This window comes from Vigna unguiculata, chromosome 1 (assembly GCF_037176805.1).
Source record: "Vigna unguiculata cultivar grain cowpea cultivar isolate G323 ecotype 2 chromosome 1, ASM3717680v1, whole genome shotgun sequence".
NCBI lineage: Eukaryota > Viridiplantae > Streptophyta > Magnoliopsida > Fabales > Fabaceae > Vigna > Vigna unguiculata.
Genome location: NC_140792.1, coordinates 47,927,838 through 47,944,925, shown reverse-complemented (window position 1 = coordinate 47,944,925; position 17,088 = coordinate 47,927,838). Strand labels below are relative to the sequence as shown.

Here is a 17,088-nt window from a genome sequence, read left to right as displayed (position 1 = left end):
AAAGAGGAACAATGTGAAGATAGGTATTATAAAGTAGATTTCTACGTGTGAGTCATTCATTGTCTGAATAAAACAATTTGTTATTAATCTTTGCTTGATACAGTTTATCAGTTATATGCATGCATGTCAAAACCACCAACTTGTGTCTGTTTTCTTCGTGTTTGAGATCTAAAAAATTTGGACATGATATCCTACTAACAATTTCTTTCTTTCCAAAAACAAATAAAATAACATTTTTATTATTTATTACCGTCAAAAAGTGAGTTAATGTATAAAGTTTCTTCCCTCATTTATCATTTATCTCTTTCTCATTATAATTTTTCGTTATATCTCTCTGCTTTTCCCAATCCGTGAAAAACATTCTTCCAATCTCTTTTTCTTTTTAATGTAACATCTAGTCATCATTCGATGCCTAATCTCCTTTTTGTCTCCATATCTTCCGTAAATTTTTATGGTTTATCCTTCTTAACTCTTTTTCAAGTGCTTTAATAATTTGAGAAATATGGAGGAAGAACCCTGCTATGAATAAAAACAAGTACAGAAGCATAGAGAAAAGTTGGAAAAGGTGATCAGAATTTTGTTATAAGGACACTTTTCAACCTTACTATGCTTCTATATACGTATCTGATTATGATATGATCATGATTATGACTAGCAGCAAACTTGTGGATTCAGTTGTTTTAGCGGTTTCTTGTCGATGGCTCAAACAGTAATTAGTTTTGGTTTACATGTGCAGAGGTTCAAAACAACGTTTGACCCAAGGAAACTAATTTACATGCATGTAGTAAATTAATTAGTTAATAATAGTGATTAATGCATGTTATATAAATTTACCATCAATAACTTAAATTGAATTCATGCATGTAGTAACATCTTACGTAAGGATAAGAGAACGTAGCTATAGTTGGGCATATAATTAAGGGAGAAAAATGACTTGTAGGCACAAAAAAGGGAAAGAAAAAGATGAAAAAAACGGGCACAAATTAGAAATGAAGGGGATTATCCTAACAATGACTCGAAATCGCATGAATGTGTTTCCAAATTGAATCGGAAGATATTACTTGCTAGAAAAAAAGTGGTTTTGCAACATGGAATATCTTTAATAACTCGACACTATGAGATCATTCTAACATAATGGTAACATGAAAAGTTCAAAACACTAGTTTAATTATATAAGGATTTAGACTATATAGTTTGCACTTTTTGAATCGATATCCAAGGACGTCATTAATTTAAAATAACGTGGGTTTATCCTAAAAGCTGAATTCTTATCCCTCCATGCATGAAATGAAACTCTTGTTTAGTTGAACATTTTCTTTTTTCAGTAATGGCGGAATTAATAATAACTAGATTTTGATCAGAAGCAGTGAAGGGACATCATGAACGAGCTGCTTTATCTGAAAAAAAAAAAAAAGCTTTAGAGAAAAAAGAGGTCCATTTTTGTCTACACTACACAAGAGAGCCATAATTTACTCGTTGTTAGGGTTGATGGAACGTAACTTAGAATTTTGTACGTACATTTGGCACATCCATTGGTTTGTTGGTTATGTTTTACTTCTTTTGACATAAGCTAGAACAAGTGACGAGGCTTTTCCCATTTTTTATTGCAAAAAGCTTGCATATGGATGATGTTGGATAAGAGATGAAAAAACATATCCCTTACTTTATCTTTGCTTTTATTATTTATCACTGCATATACTGAAATTATTATTTTTAAACCATTTTTGAAATATTTTCCAACACAAACAGTTGCAGATGTGACGGAAAAGAGACACTTCTTACTAAGCTCCAGGTCGGCATGATGGACTCATACAGGGCTAACATTGCTATCGCCATTAAAATAGAAAAATGTTTGATATATATACCCACAATATCAAAGATACATATCAAAACAAAAGTGGGAATTTAAAGATATCTTTGATAACGTAATATAACAAAAAGAAAATAAAATATTATGCTAACCTTTTTTATCGTGGATTCAATTAAAATGTAATATTGAGATTTTTTTTTATGTTGTAATATATGTATGTGTGATGAGATTCTTATAACTTTTGTAATTTATATATGATATAATTTTTTTTAATATAATTGTTATAATATATGAATCGAGAGGTGGTTGATGATCTTCTTTTTCTCTGATACCATTCTTCTTCTTTACATTAAAGTAATTTAAAACCACTTTTGTTTTTTCTTATGACTCTGCAGGTCGTTAATCCAGCTAGGATGATTACCTATATAAGAGGAAAGATACAAAAAACAATCACAACTTTTTAGGAATTTGAAAGAGAATATTGTTTGGCCTTTCTGAGGGCTAAAATCGCTATATTTTTATATTAAAAACTTTAAAAATTTAATCAACAGTTATGATCTTAAAGATTAATTCGGGACTTTATTTTATTGTACACACCAAAAAAAGGCGCACGTGTTTATCTTTGGTTTAATTTATTTGTCAGTAAAATAATGATAGTGCTCATCTCATCTCACACACCCACCCAGATCTTCTTCTACATCATTACTTCCATGAAACTCATTATTCTATGAATTTTACATGTTTTCTTATATAAACACGACTAAAAAGTGCGGCCAAATTACGATTATATATGTAAGATTTTTCAAACATTTGTATAATCAGAATTGAATAATGAGTTTTGAAAATGTTATTATATTTATATATAAGCATTTATTATTGAGGGAAATGGTTGAAGCTTTGGACATAGATGTAGTAGTGGTCCATTATTCCATAAATTTCGTAGTCTTTTTTTTCAGGAGTAGTTGGAATATGAGTAATAAGCCAAAAAGTAATTCCGAAACCACAAAAAATATCCTTATACCGATGTTGGCTCCAATTGACGTATTAAGGTTTAGAAGTGCAATGAAATCCAACCATTTTGAAAAGAGTGTAGGAGTCTATGATAGCATGCTTTTGAGTTGCTAAATTGGAGGTTGAAGTAAAACGAATGGTGAAAATTGAGTTGGGAAGAATGGGTGTGGAATGAGAATAAGAGAGGTTGGATTTGTCCTAATCAAGAACTTGCATCAATGCCAATTTCAGGTGTAGCTCATAACATCACTGTCTCCCTTTTCCCTCGATCCCCTTTCTTGTTCAATCCTTTTACAATGGGAATAAAATAGTACAAAACACACTGCTCTCAAAACCATCTATGAATGCTGCTATTTTCCTTCACCAACGTCATAATAAACCTATAGACTTTGAGAAACATAATTTCATAGACATTCATGCATGGAATCTAGTTGAGAACTATAAGCCTATATATGCTCAGCATAAGTGCAGTCAGACCCAAATTCTTGTGGCGAATCATGCCAAAACACATCAAGAATAATGGTATCTCCTAAACCACGCCAAAATAATTCAGGGAGAACGGGAATCAAGACAAAAAATATAATATAAAAGAAGATAACACAAGTAAAAACAAAGAGATAATACATGTAAATGAAGTATACAAAAAACAATTTAGTTTTAGTTTAGTTAGTTCGTAAAACGGTTCAATCCAGTCAAATTGGTATGCCATACTATAAATATTATGGATTTAAAAAATACGTCGATCTAGTTCATTTGTTTATTAGTGTTAGAAATTGAAATGTGAATCTAAATTTCACATTGGTTAGAAATAAAAAAGTAGAATATTATAAGAATAAAGACTCATCAACCCGTGTCTTATATAGTTAGACTCAGGTCTCATTGTTGTTGTATCTTTTCAGTGACTAAAAATATAATTAATCTTAATTTAATTTGTGAGGATTAATCTTTTAAATTATCTTTTATTTTAATTTTTAATTTAAAAAATGGATTAATGGACAAATTTCATCATACTTATCTTTGTTCTACTAATCTGGTGGACTAAGTAAAGCGAATCAAAATCAACTGACGATTAAAAACTCTAATTCAACCTAGGAGTGGTGACTCACTTTCTCACCACAAGCTCTAACAATACCCTTTCTAACACACTAAATAAAATTTATTGAGAACCATGAAATCATATAATATGAATTCATGTAAGAACTCATTATAAAGTAAGGTATAAATTCGAAAAACAATATTCAAATAATTTTCATTCAGTAGTTAAAAGTATATTTAAATAAAAATTTAAATTAAATTTATTTATTTATCTTGTGTAAATTTTTGTTTGATAAAGAAATTTATTTGGTCCATACTTTTTTAATTTGGATCGGTTTTATGATAAATTTTAAATTATTTTTCTAGTGATTCAATAAGTGAAACTTATTCTATTGGGTTCACATACATGAAAAGCTATAAAACACCATCGATATTAAAAAGAATCATAAACATGGTGAATACATGAAAGTTGAGTCCTGGGGAAGAAACTGAAAAAATCAATATCAAATTCCTTTTGGTGGTTTGTGGAACTCAATTTTCACATGAGTTTTAGCACATTTATGATCCTTTTTCTGTTTGATCCTCGGGAGTTATTGTTCCATAGCTTTAATGTATGTAAACCTCATCAAACAAGTTTCATGCATTGAATCAATATAAAAATGTTTCAAAATTCTATCTTAAAATAAAATATAAAGCAATAAATAATTTAAAAGTACACAATTGACACAATATCAAAAAGAAAATGACGAAAATGAATTTAAAAAAAAATAAATTGAATTTTATGAATGAAATAAAAGACAAAAAATATGATAAGCCTAAATTAAAAAAAAAAAGTGCATTGAAGTTATGAAAGGCGATATTTTTAATACAAAATGTGAATTTTAAAACCGAGACATTAATTCGTGGATTGCAAATTTGAGAAAAAATTGGGATATATTTTTACAATTATAAATCATATTACTGTACAAAATATCACGGGTTTTAGAGATGACTTTCTTCATTAAATTTTAAACGTTAATTTTTAGAGACTAACCTTTTTCAGTAGACTCAGTTTCCTTACTCTAAAATTCTCTTCTACTATTTTTACATGTTTGGTAAAAAACCATTTCTGTGAAGTAGCTCCTATTTTTACATGTATAAACCAAACATAGACGTTATTTTTTTTCTGGAAGCCCATCGATGCTTATGGGCCCTGTCTTGTTTTTTAACTTTTCAATCTCTTTTAGAAAACCCAACTTCGTGTTCAAACAATTTCAGGCTATGTATTGGGTCAGAATGTGAAATCTAACTGGATTACCCAATATTCTAAAGTCGATAACTCACTCTAACTTTCCGAAAGTTTACATTATCTTAAAATTAGATGATATTTTATGTTAAAGCATTTTAATTTAAATAAGTGTATATAGGAAGCATTTATCCTGCAGATTTATAGGTATTAAATCATAGTTATAAAAATAAAAGGGGTTTTTAATTTTTTTATTTAAATTGATGATTATTTACTTTTTGTTTTATGTTGCCGCAAAGTCACATAATTAAAGGTTGTAAAGTAGGAAATAAGGAACGCGGAGGATTATAGCTTTATCCCTTCCTCACGAAATCAATTCTTACTATCTTTGAGTTGCAACTTCAGATCTCGTTCACATTCTTTTTCTACCATAATCAAAATCTTTATACAAACAATTACATCTAAAGTGAACAACAACAATCTCAAAAACCAAAATTCAAGATCACAAAGACACAAAAGTTATGCGCATCTTCTTCATTTCTCCACAGATTCTTAACTATCATTACTATTAGCTCCACAAACCCAAGGTTATATAGTTTTTTGCGCTCTTCTTCACACTATATTTTACAATTTTCCCTGCATGCGACTAATATATTCAAAGAAAACATGTCCAATTCAAGAAAAAAAGTAGTTCATTTATAACAGAGGTTAGAATTCTCTACCATGATTTAAAAAATTTCGAAAGTATACTAAAATACACTTTTAAATTTGAATTAGTTTAATCATCGATTGAAAATTAGTGTATGAACATGAAGAGAATTTGTTAATTTGTCCGAAATAGACTATTGACTCGTCTAAGTTTTGTAGAAGTACCTTTGGCAATGTGGATTCTCTGTAAGCACTTTTGGAACTGTTTAATACCTACCCACAAATACCTCTGCATGTTGCGTCAACATTTGTCAATTTATTTATTTATTTATTTTATATCAGTGTCTGTCAATATACGAAACTCTTATCTGATCACGTTTTACAACTTGTGTAATCCATACCCGTTCACAAATTACATGATTTTTCACTTCAACCGCATTAACTTTCTCGACATTGAAACCATACCATAAGAGGCCTACAAGGTTTTTGAAGATGTTTTTAACTATATAACGTAAGTGGATTTAGCTGCACTTACCGTCCAGGTTCTAAGTTCCACATCGTTTAAAAATAAAAAAGTTGAACATCAAGATAAGATTGATGTTTTATTGGTGTTATATAACGATCATTTATGACAGTATATTGAAAATGCAGATAAACTACGTCCAGAGTTCAGAAGAAAATCACGAAAAAAAAAAACTAAACCATTTAAATCGTAAATTTACAATAAGTTCGAAATCTTGTATTACTAAGGTACTTAACTTAAATTACATTGGAAGAAGAAAGAAGTACACAAGAGAAGTAGAAGCTCCCCTGGTCACGCAAGGAATAAAAAAACACCAGCGGACCAAGAAAACCATGACCACTGTGACTCACCTATCTGCACTAAAGCAACTGCAACAGTTAAAAGTTTGATTGCAGTGGCTGCCCAAGACGCACAAAAAAAAAAACCTAAATACAAAAGCACGGAAACCCTAAACCAATATTCAACAGAGAGAACAGTGATAACTATGATGACTCAGATAAAGCTGCCCAATCAATCTCCACAGAAGGGTACTTCTCCAAGTCCAACCCAAGATTGTCCATTGCTTCATAAGAATCCGAGAAATCCAAGAAAGTGATATCGGATTCAGGTGAAGAGGAGCCAGCAGAAGAAGAAGAGGAGGAGGAGGAGGAATATTCATCCGTCAAGGGCGAGGATGCTGTCTGAATCCCCACCTTAACATCCTCAAACTCCGATGTTGTTGCTGTTTCTTCCTTGTGTGTGGTGACGGCCAAGCTTTGACAAATGGCTTGGAGCTTGGCGTCCACTGCAGAGGGGAGAGGCTTGTAGGTCCCAAACTCACCGTAGACGCTTGGTCCGTGGTGACGTAGATGAGGGAAGTTGAGCCTCGCGTTTTCTCCTCTGAGTTTGAACGCTGCGTTGTCGTATGCCAAAGCTGCTTCTTCAGCGGTTTCGAATGTACCAAGCCAGAGACGAGTGCGATTCTTGGGGAGTCTGATCTCAGCCACCCACTTGCCCCAGTGCCTCTGCCTCACCCCACGGTAAAGCTTTGTGGGCCTGGAAACAACACGACCACCACCCACCTGCTTCATGGGAACGGGCTTTGGGCTGAGGAACTGGGCTCGTGTAACCTGGATTTGGGCTTGAATCTGGAATGTTTGAGATGGGGTGAGTTGGTTGAGTTTGAAGGAACTAGCTTGGTTTAGAGGCTTTTGGTCATAGCCTGAGGAAAAGTTTGGAGAAGATAAGGAAGGGTAAGTTATGGAGGAATCGGTTTTCATGAAAGGTTCAAGCGCTTTCATAAGCTCTTGATCATTGCATGGGTCTAAGAAATCTGATAGCACGATGCTACTGTTATCGTACATATCCATAACTGTTGTCATGCTCTGTAATAAGAAACAAGTGAAAAAAATACAAACAGAGAGAAGAAGTGTTTTGCTTTGTTAAAGAAAAAGGAGTGAATAAAAAAGTTTGCGAAGTTGAAAATGAAAACCGCGATGAAGATAGAGAAGTTTTGGATGAGTCGGATTTTGGGGTGATCTCACTGGTACTTCCACTCTTGCGCTTTGGTGAGTGTTTTGTGGGTTTATATATAGTATCGTTGGCGCCCACAGGTTGGGTGTGCGTTCTCAAATCTAATATAATCTAATAACCTTCTTTTGTTGTTTAATTAAGGGCTAATTACTTGCATCGTCAACTTCAATGATTCCTTTCTGCGATGAAGGTCATCCTATGGAAGACTGCCACGTGTCCACGGCATCACATGAGCATGGACACACATATCACCTCCACCGAATAGCGCTGTTTTACACGTGGCCGTGTATTATTGGGCTAAGGTTAGCTGAAACATGTGGTATGTAGCACCCTCGAAATGTCAACTTTTAGTATTATTTATTAGGGTTTTTGTCCTTTCTACTCTCTAATGGGATTGGCCCTATCCAAAACGCTTACATTTTCAATCTCCACTCTACTTTTTTTTTTTTTAACTATAAATGAAAATTAGTTCAGGGTCCATATTTGCCCGCATACAACAGGAGATTTTTCTATTAAAATTATTATCACATTTTTATACTTATTATCTGTTTTTTTTTTCTCAATCTTACACAACTTTTATAATTTCTGTTTTAGTTACCAACCATTATCCTATTATAATAACTAAAACTCCTTAGAACTCATGATACTAGGATTGTTATATCAATCACGACTACCCCTATTAGACTTATTTAAAATTTTGTCTTTATTTCACCACATTATCACTTTATTAATATTATCGTTTTTGTCATTATCAATACTAAATTTTTTTGGTATCATAATGTTATTATTATTGTCACTGTTTGTCATCAATTACGATTTTATTCAAAGTATAAGACGTTACACCTTCGCTCTCCATCTATGTGAAGAAAAAAATAATTCAACAACAACGTCAAATATACTTAATTTGAAGTGATATATCGAAATTAAATTGTATTTTAAAAAAAAAAACTCATTTTGAAATAATATACTATAGTTAACGTATTTTATTTTCAAATTTTTTTAAAACAGAAACCAGTTTTATTTATAATAAAAAATAATAATTTTCTTTATAAATAATCGATTTCAATATTATAATACATTAGTGGTGAAAAGGTGGGGATAATACGTTGTACTGGTATTTATTTGTTTATTATTATTGAAGTATTGAAACTTGATTATGATGTGGCCCATACCACAGGGTGGTGCTGCTGAATAGACAGTGCAGATAAATGGAGAAGGAACCGTCATATGCGGCGCCACACTGAAAACCAACCCATTTCGTTTTTTTTATTATTAAATAAATTCCTTCTCAGAAATACTATTAAACGTGTATTTTTTCTTTTTAAATTATTGAAACAGTTAAATTTTGAAAAAAAAATATAAAAATTGACAGTCATATAAATTGTTACAATTATAGTATATGGTATTAATTTAATGCGTTGTAGTTAATATGAGACTTTTAATAATATTTACTCTAAATCATAATCATACAAATATCTGCGTAGTTTATTTCTCTGAATTAAATTTTGCACAGTCTAAGTTTAATAATTATATGCATCTTATCCTTCATTTTAATTTAATTATTATTATCTGTGAGGAAACATGAAAAGTTTCATTTGAACTGGAAATACGTAGGTCGTAGTGGTATATTATGGTGTACCACTAGAGTCGCCACAAGGAAAGTATTCTTACCATTATAAAAAACAAATAGCATTATATTGTCATTGTATTTGATTGAGTGTTTCACTGCATCTCCAACAAACGTTAAATATTAAATAAATTGCATAAATTGAAGTCTACTGGTCAAGTTAATTTTAACCACTATTTCTGTTGAGGCCTACGATGAGGGTGACTATATATGCTTGGAAAATAAATTAAAGAATTATAGGGACGTTTAGAAAATGAAAACAATTTAGCGTATGGGTATTCGAATTAAACATTTTGGCTCTTAAATATGCGAAGAAAAAGGATAACGTAACATTTTACACAACGAAAAATTTAATTTAATCTCTTTAAATGTAAAAGAGAATATAATTATTAATGAATCATAAAAATATAATGGTCAGATTGATCTTGAAATAAAATAGTATTTTACCATTTAAGCTACTTATTATTTAACTATAAAGTGAATCCAACGTAGGGTTTGTGAAGTGGTTATGAGTTGGAGGAGCGTTGAAATATGATAAGATGAATATATTTTTGTTTTTGTGATGAATGAGGGACGAAGAAGAAAATAATGGGCATTATTTAAATAAATAAACGAAGTCTAATCTCAGGTTGAACGTATGAACGTTGAAAGCAGTGTGCGTGTGCAATAAGTTGCGTAAGATGCAAGTCACAGAATCGTGCTGAGTGCTTCTAATTTTCTAACTGAATGTGCTACAAAAATGTCTTCAATTGGTTACATTATGAAAAACCTAATTAACAACATATGAATCAGGAAACAATACATGGCTATTATAGAGAAGACAAATCAAATTATTCTAAAAATAGCTTTAAACTGTTTTTTTTTTTTCATTCTTCATTGTCAAAGTTCCGATGTATTTTTCTTAATGATGTAAACAATAAACCAGGAAATCATATGTAAAACAAATGGATATAGGCATTTTATTATAATTGTGTTTTAAAAATATGTTTTATAAATGTGCATAATAGTTGGAGCACTAATTATAGACTTTACGAAGTCTACCAAATTTGGTAGATTTTATAATAAAGGTCAACGATGGAGCAAAACACTAAGATGTATGGAGAATGGGTGAATCCTGATTAAAGGTAGATTATAGGATTTATTTAATTAAAAAGGATTGTTGACGCCAATGATAAGCTTTGCATTTGCTGAAAGCTGATGTTGGACGCAATCACATTGGCCACCATTTAGAGGAGTGTTTCAATGTCAAACCATTTCTTTTATTTTATATCTATCAACATTACATACTTTTATATATAATACTCTTAAATATATTATTGGTTTCAATTTTCATACATTTTAGTCTTTATTTTTCTGAATTATTTAAAATAGTACTAATTTTTATAAATTTTGGTCAATTTAATTTTTTTGTTTTAGAAACGCAGCTTAAATTATTAATAGATGGTGAATAATAAATATCACGTATTAACTTTTAATTTTTTTAATTTTTTTTAGTCATGACAGAAATATCATACCAGAATTAATCAAAGATAAGACACCTACACGTATAGATTTTTTAATTCTTGTAATTTATCAACATATATCTATTTTATTTCCATTAGTCTATTTTTTATTCTTTCTATTTTTCTTCCCATTCCATCTTTCCTTTTTATGTTTTCATATTTATTCTGTTTGTTATCTTATTCCAAAATAGAGCGGAGTCTAAATTTGTCCTACATTTGAATTATTTTTGTCATTGTGCTGTCGTTATGCTTGATGTGACACTGGGCTTCATTCATTTAAGAGTTGCGTGGGGTGTTCAAAATACGAGTACAAGCGGCGTGTACGATTTAAATGATATTCATCAACATCAACTCACAGTTTTTACAACGTTGTTAACTGTGGTTACGATGAAGAAATTAGCTTTTGAATCATGATCATTTTTATTCTCAGGACCTAAGTAATGGTAGTTCAGTACTTCAGTTTTACCTTTATTGTTTTATATATGTGGATCAGAAAATATAGGATCATCGTAAAACAGAAAATTGATGGATTGCGACGGCCATAATCTTTTTAAAGAATATTGCATTTAAGTCCATGCAGGTCACAGTACAAGAATTTGTAAGTGATATTAATTGTGTCATTATAAAGATTAAGTGGATCGAGTCATAATCGAATAAATTATGATGTTTGGACTTGTTCTACATTTTTAACTAAAAGAAGTTATGTCCTGATTAACTGTCTTAGTTTTTGGTCTAGTGGAAAACGTTCGATTCTAACAATTGGTATCAGAGATTAAGTGGACCGAGTCAATCGAATAAATTATGATGCTTGAACTTGTGTTACACTCTTAAGTAAAAGAAGTTGCGTCCTGATTAACTGCTATAGTTTTTGGCCTAGTGATAAACGCTCCATCCTAACGATTGGTATCAGACTCAAGGTCACATCTTCAAATTAAGGTTCTTTGATCATTTTCAACACAGTTATTATCTATGGAATTTTAGGAAAATCAAAGAAATTGAAGTAGCGAAGATAAATAATTTATCATGTGAATGAAGAAAAAATGGCCAAAGAAGAACTGATAAAAAATACCAAGACCAACAAAGGAAAGAAGTTGCTCATTTTGTCTCATATTTTCTACTAATCTTCAGCAAGATGGAAGAGACGTTTCTATTTTAGGATCGAATTTTGGCAGTCCTGAAGGACTTGCAACCGTGATACGCAGTTTGAGCTGCTTCAACTTTTTGTCTGATATCCTCGTACATCTTCAATGATGCCTCAGAAAATTTAGTGAGTTGATGAACAAGCTTGGTTAAACTTCCATGTATGCAACACAAATGTGAAGAGTCATCAATAGTGCTTGCAACAACTGAATTAGATACAAAACACTTTACTGCGTGGCTTAGTTCCTCATAGGGCAAAGCCTTAATCCCAGCACACCAATCTCGGGAGAGAACAAATATTGGTGGGGCCAAAGCACGACGAGGGGAGAAAGGCTTTCTGTTCTTGGAACGTTCCCTTGGTTCTAATACACAGTTTTGTAGCCATCCATTGAGAGATTCAATGTATGAAGTGTGGCTATTGATCCAGTTATGCAAGCTTAAACCAAAGCACTCAAGTTCTTTTAGTACCTCACCCATTATCTCTCTTCTTCTATCTCCTTCCAAGCCCCTCGTTGAGCTCCTTGAATTATAAGCCAATGACATAGTAATGTATTGTGCATGATGGCATTCAACCATACCCTTCCACATCCTCATCAACCTGCACTGTCAAATTTCCATAAACCAGTACTAGTACAAATTAACACAATTATCAATGCTGCTAAAGGTTCAGCGAAATCAAAAAGTTGTGACTTACCCTTGAGTAAATTCCAGAAGTTGTGGGAACAATTCTTCATCTCTTATCATCTCAATTCGTTTAGATATTAAATCTGCAGAATAAATAGCTACTATTATCTGAGAATGCAGATCCTTCACAATGGATCGTGTTTTGTCAATCACTCTGCTGCTTTCATCTTTTGCAAATTGATGCCTTAGTTGATCACATTTTCGATCAAACTTCTTCCTTATGAATTCACCTGCCTACATACAAACGACACCATTGCCACTTTAGTCACAAGTATAAGATAAGGAATATAAACCAGAAAAATTAGATGTGCAATACATTTAACCAGATTAGGAGCGACTACACAAAATGTTAATGTTATTCAGACATCTAGACCTACCTGCTTATTCTAGGAACAGAACAAGATAAGATTATCCAGAACACTCTCGAATACTTGCAAATACACTCCTTTCTTTCCACCACTTAATTGTTAATAACGGCTATATCTAATGCTTCTCGAAAACCTTTTCAAATCTACTGTTTGAAAAAAAAAACGGATTTATGAAGAGTGATAAAAGGGAAACAGAGAAGATTGTAGTGTAAAATAGCACACTACGATATCATGTGATGTGAAGCAGATTTTTGCTGATTGTGTAATTACCTTTACTTCATCATAAAGTTTTCTCTCCCATGCATACAATCTTTCAAGGGTGCATGAATGGCTTCCAGAAATCATGCAGGGTTCTTCAACAAAGTCACTTCCACTATCATCCATATATGTCTCTGATGTTTTAACTAAAGGGTTTCTCATCGAGGCTGATTGAGAAGATTCTGTCCGCTTCCAACTAATAATCTTTTGTGCAGGTTCTATACACAGAGGCACATATCAGTCCATCCATTTTGAGGGTAAATATAAAATTGCTAAATTTTACATCTTTAATTGACTTTGCATAGAAAAATGACAAAATCGAACCATTGATTATGCAGTGTTCATAACTGATTAGCCTTTCAGAAGAAGTTAATCAGCACAAATCATTGTTTGTCAAAAGAATCATTCAGGAACAGAACTGAATTTCAACATACCTTGGGAAATAGCAGGTATAGCATTTTCACTGAAGCAAGCAAACATAAAAGTCGCCAGAAAAATCGTGGCAGGCGACTTCCCTACTATAAAAAGGATAGTATTTAGAGTTTGGCAAGCTATATTGTAGACATTAAAAGCACGATTCATACTAAGAAATTTAGTAGCTATAAACAAGATTAGTGCAAGTAAGAAGCACCTTTTGGCTCAGAATATCCAACCTTTATTTTGTTTGCCTCCAATAGCCTCGAGACCTCCCTACCAGATTCAGAAGCTCGAACAAACCGATGCTTTATAACCTTCACGCTAGAAAGAAAATCTTTAGCCCTGTGACTGATGAACTCAGAAGGATCTTCCCTCTCAGTGTTCACAGCTACATTCTTACTGTTCTTTGAGCTCGACCTTCCAACAACACCAACATTAGTCGATGACTCTAACTTCCTCATTTCTCCATCACCCTTTTGTCTACAACATTCCACAGGCAAATTGCAATAGTCATTTTCCAAGAACGAACCAGTTTCTTCTTCATCCTTGTAGTGACTAGCATGCACCGTAAACTCAGAACTCTTAGCACTATCAGCAGCATCAAAGAAATCCCAAGAGGCATCACTCTCAATGGCTTCATCGACCCAAAGGTTTTCAGCGTGGGGATCGATCATGACATTTACAGCTTCACTGCCACCTGTCTTCATGTAACTCACGTGATGGTGACTCTCATTGTTCAATGGCGACTCTGATGGAGATGGAGAAGGGTAAGTAGATAGAGATGGTGTGTGATCTGAAATCGAAAGGGATGACTCTAACAGCATCTCTGCCTCAGCGTATCGACGAAGAGCAACGCCAATGTTTCGAAGAGATTGAATGTAAGATAAGTGTGCTGCAGCAAAAGCATGTCTGGAATCAATAGCCACCTTGATCAACATCTTTCGTTCCTTGCAAAGACGCAAGGCTCCATCTTTTTCAGTTTTGGAGTTCACACAACCTATTTTCATTTCAACAACTGCGCTCCTCCCCCACTTATACACACCTTTTTATCATTAATCAACGAGGGATATCTTGCAGGATTCAAGCACTGCAGAAATCCCTTCACCATATACTGTTTTACTTGTGAATTCTGTTCTGACCAACAACAACTTCCCTTGTTTGTGGATCACAGAGTGGTACAATGTCACTGCAGCGGGAAGAACTCTCCTTCAAATCCAGTTGGTGGGGAGAAAAAGTGGACTAGACAAGAACCTTGGACCCAGGTAGCGAAAACAAAGGTAAATGTTGATGATGTACGTATTATTATATTATAAAATAAAATGTTGGGTTGATTTTGAGTGGGATGAGACAAAAGCAGAGGAGGTAACGGTTTAACTTTGTTTAGAAGTGAAGGAGAAGGAAGGAGTGAGTGGGTTAAGTGATCAAATGCAGCGTCCAAAAGTCCAAATTTTTATTACAAAAAAAGGATAAAAAGGTGAAGGGCACAAAGATTTTGGAGAAGAGGCTGAGTGGAGAAGAGTGCAGGTATGAAAAGGGCGGCGAAGAAACTAACACAAACAAATAATTAATAGTAGTGTGTGAAAGGAATCTATATAGTTCTTAGTGCAACATCTATTGAATAATGATAATGCCATAATGTCTTGTGTTGTGTGTCATTGTTTACATTACATCTTGTAATTCATTCCAGTTCATCTTGATTAAGATAGAAAAAGCAGGAGAAGGAGAATGCACAAAGACATAAGAATCCAATAATGTCAGAAGAAAAAACACATTTATTCTTTAACTCTACATCGCAATTGAAGTTTTACCCTTTAACTTAGATGTGTTATTTGATTTTCTCCCTCTGTTTTCAGTTTTAACTTTTATTGTTATATAATGCAGAGACATGGTTTCCCAATTATAAAAAAGAAGATATTGATCATATTTTAATTTTGTATGTTATCTTTTAGAACAAACAAATCAAAAAGAGTAGAATTTAAGATTGTCGGCAAGAGTCTTTGCCACCCTTTCGCAATTTGTAGTTGGCGAAGCAAATTCCAACGAATAAAATAAAATAATTGTTTTGGTAAAAAACAATAAATAATGTCACTTGTCTTTTTCTGGTCATATGTCAATCTGTTAAAGTCACATTTGAAAAAAATACCAGATAAATTAAGTATGCGCAAACTTTAAGTTTATTTTGAATGTAATTTTTTTATAATACTTAATACTTAATAAATAAAAATAATATATTATTGAAATAAAATTATTGTTTTATGATTATCAGTAATCAAGTTTAAACTTTTGTGTTTCTCATTTCGATTTAGCTTAAAAGGATATAGAGAGTGTAACAATAACAGAAAAAGTATTAATGAATAAATTAAATGGTTAATGAGAATATTAACTGTCTAAATTTATAAACAAACGAAGTTAAAAACGTATTTAATAATTTAGATTTTTGTGTAGACCTGAGATTATTTCAAGGCAAGATATAAATTTTTTCTCCAACACTCTATCATTCTCTCGAACACATTAAATGAATATGAAATCTTTTTTTCTGGAAGACAACCCTACCATTCCTATTACGGAAATAATTTTCCGAGAACTTTTGATAAGGTGCAACGAGAAATTTTAATGTACTGAAGCAATTGCCTAACGTGTAATATAGTGAAATGGGCTAAATAAGTTTTCCTTGACCCAAACCCAAGGATTGGATCTCTCCCATAACATTTTCATCCAGGCCCCTCCAGCTTTAGGGTAAGATTTTAAAATAGCAAAAAAAAAAAAACAATTATGTAAAATTCAAATTTAAAATAATACGTTTTATTCCAGAATTTTATATTTATTAATATGATAATCAAACAATCATATATATATATATATATATATATATATATATGTATATGAAAGAATAAAAAATATGAAAATAAATGAAAATTTGAACTATAAATCTGGAGGATAGGGTCTACTCATAGGTTTGGAGACTCTCATGATTATTTGGAATAAGCATGGTTGGAAATACTTTAATGTCAATAATCATGTTCATAATTGTCCATAGTATTATTTTAGTCAATAGTAACGGTCATTAAACGAGCATAATGTTTATGACAACTCTTACATAGAGATGACAAATAAATATGTCCCGTAAGTATTTTGACAGGGAATTCCTGTATTGACTGGATATAAGTATGGATATGAGTATGAGTATGGATATGGGTATGAGTATGAGTATGGAAAATCTCCGACTGTTTCAATTGGGTGTGGAGATGGTTATAGGGATGTACATATCTCCACCATAATACTCGTCTCCGCCATATCTCCGTCATAATTTAAATTATTAAAATATTCA

General features: G+C 32.2%; 1 protein-coding gene and 1 pseudogene across 3 annotated transcripts; both read right to left on the bottom strand.

Moving 5' to 3' along the window:
* Nucleotides 1-6,446: 6,446 nt before the first annotated feature.
* Nucleotides 6,447-7,806, bottom strand: LOC114162677 (ethylene-responsive transcription factor ERF060 pseudogene; annotated as a pseudogene). The gene has a single exon (XR_014996549.1). The product of XR_014996549.1 is annotated as an ethylene-responsive transcription factor ERF060 pseudogene (transcript).
* A 4,062-nt stretch (nucleotides 7,807-11,868) lies between these two features.
* Nucleotides 11,869-15,490, bottom strand: LOC114177530 (protein ALTERED PHOSPHATE STARVATION RESPONSE 1-like). Of its 2 annotated transcripts, none has more exons than XM_028062916.2 (5): nucleotides 13,975-15,490; nucleotides 13,778-13,861; nucleotides 13,356-13,561; nucleotides 12,728-12,951; nucleotides 11,869-12,631 (listed from the first exon to the last, which is right to left on the bottom strand). In XM_028062916.2, the coding sequence occupies exons 1-5, from the start codon at nucleotides 14,765-14,767 to the stop codon at nucleotides 12,046-12,048; spliced, it is 1,893 nt and encodes a 630-aa protein (XP_027918717.1). In that variant the 5' UTR covers nucleotides 14,768-15,490; the 3' UTR covers nucleotides 11,869-12,045. The 2 variants fall into 2 exon arrangements, with proteins under 2 accessions (XP_027918717.1, XP_027918725.1); XM_028062924.2 differs by having other exon boundaries at nucleotides 13,778-13,858.
* Between the last annotated feature and the right edge of the window lie 1,598 nt (nucleotides 15,491-17,088).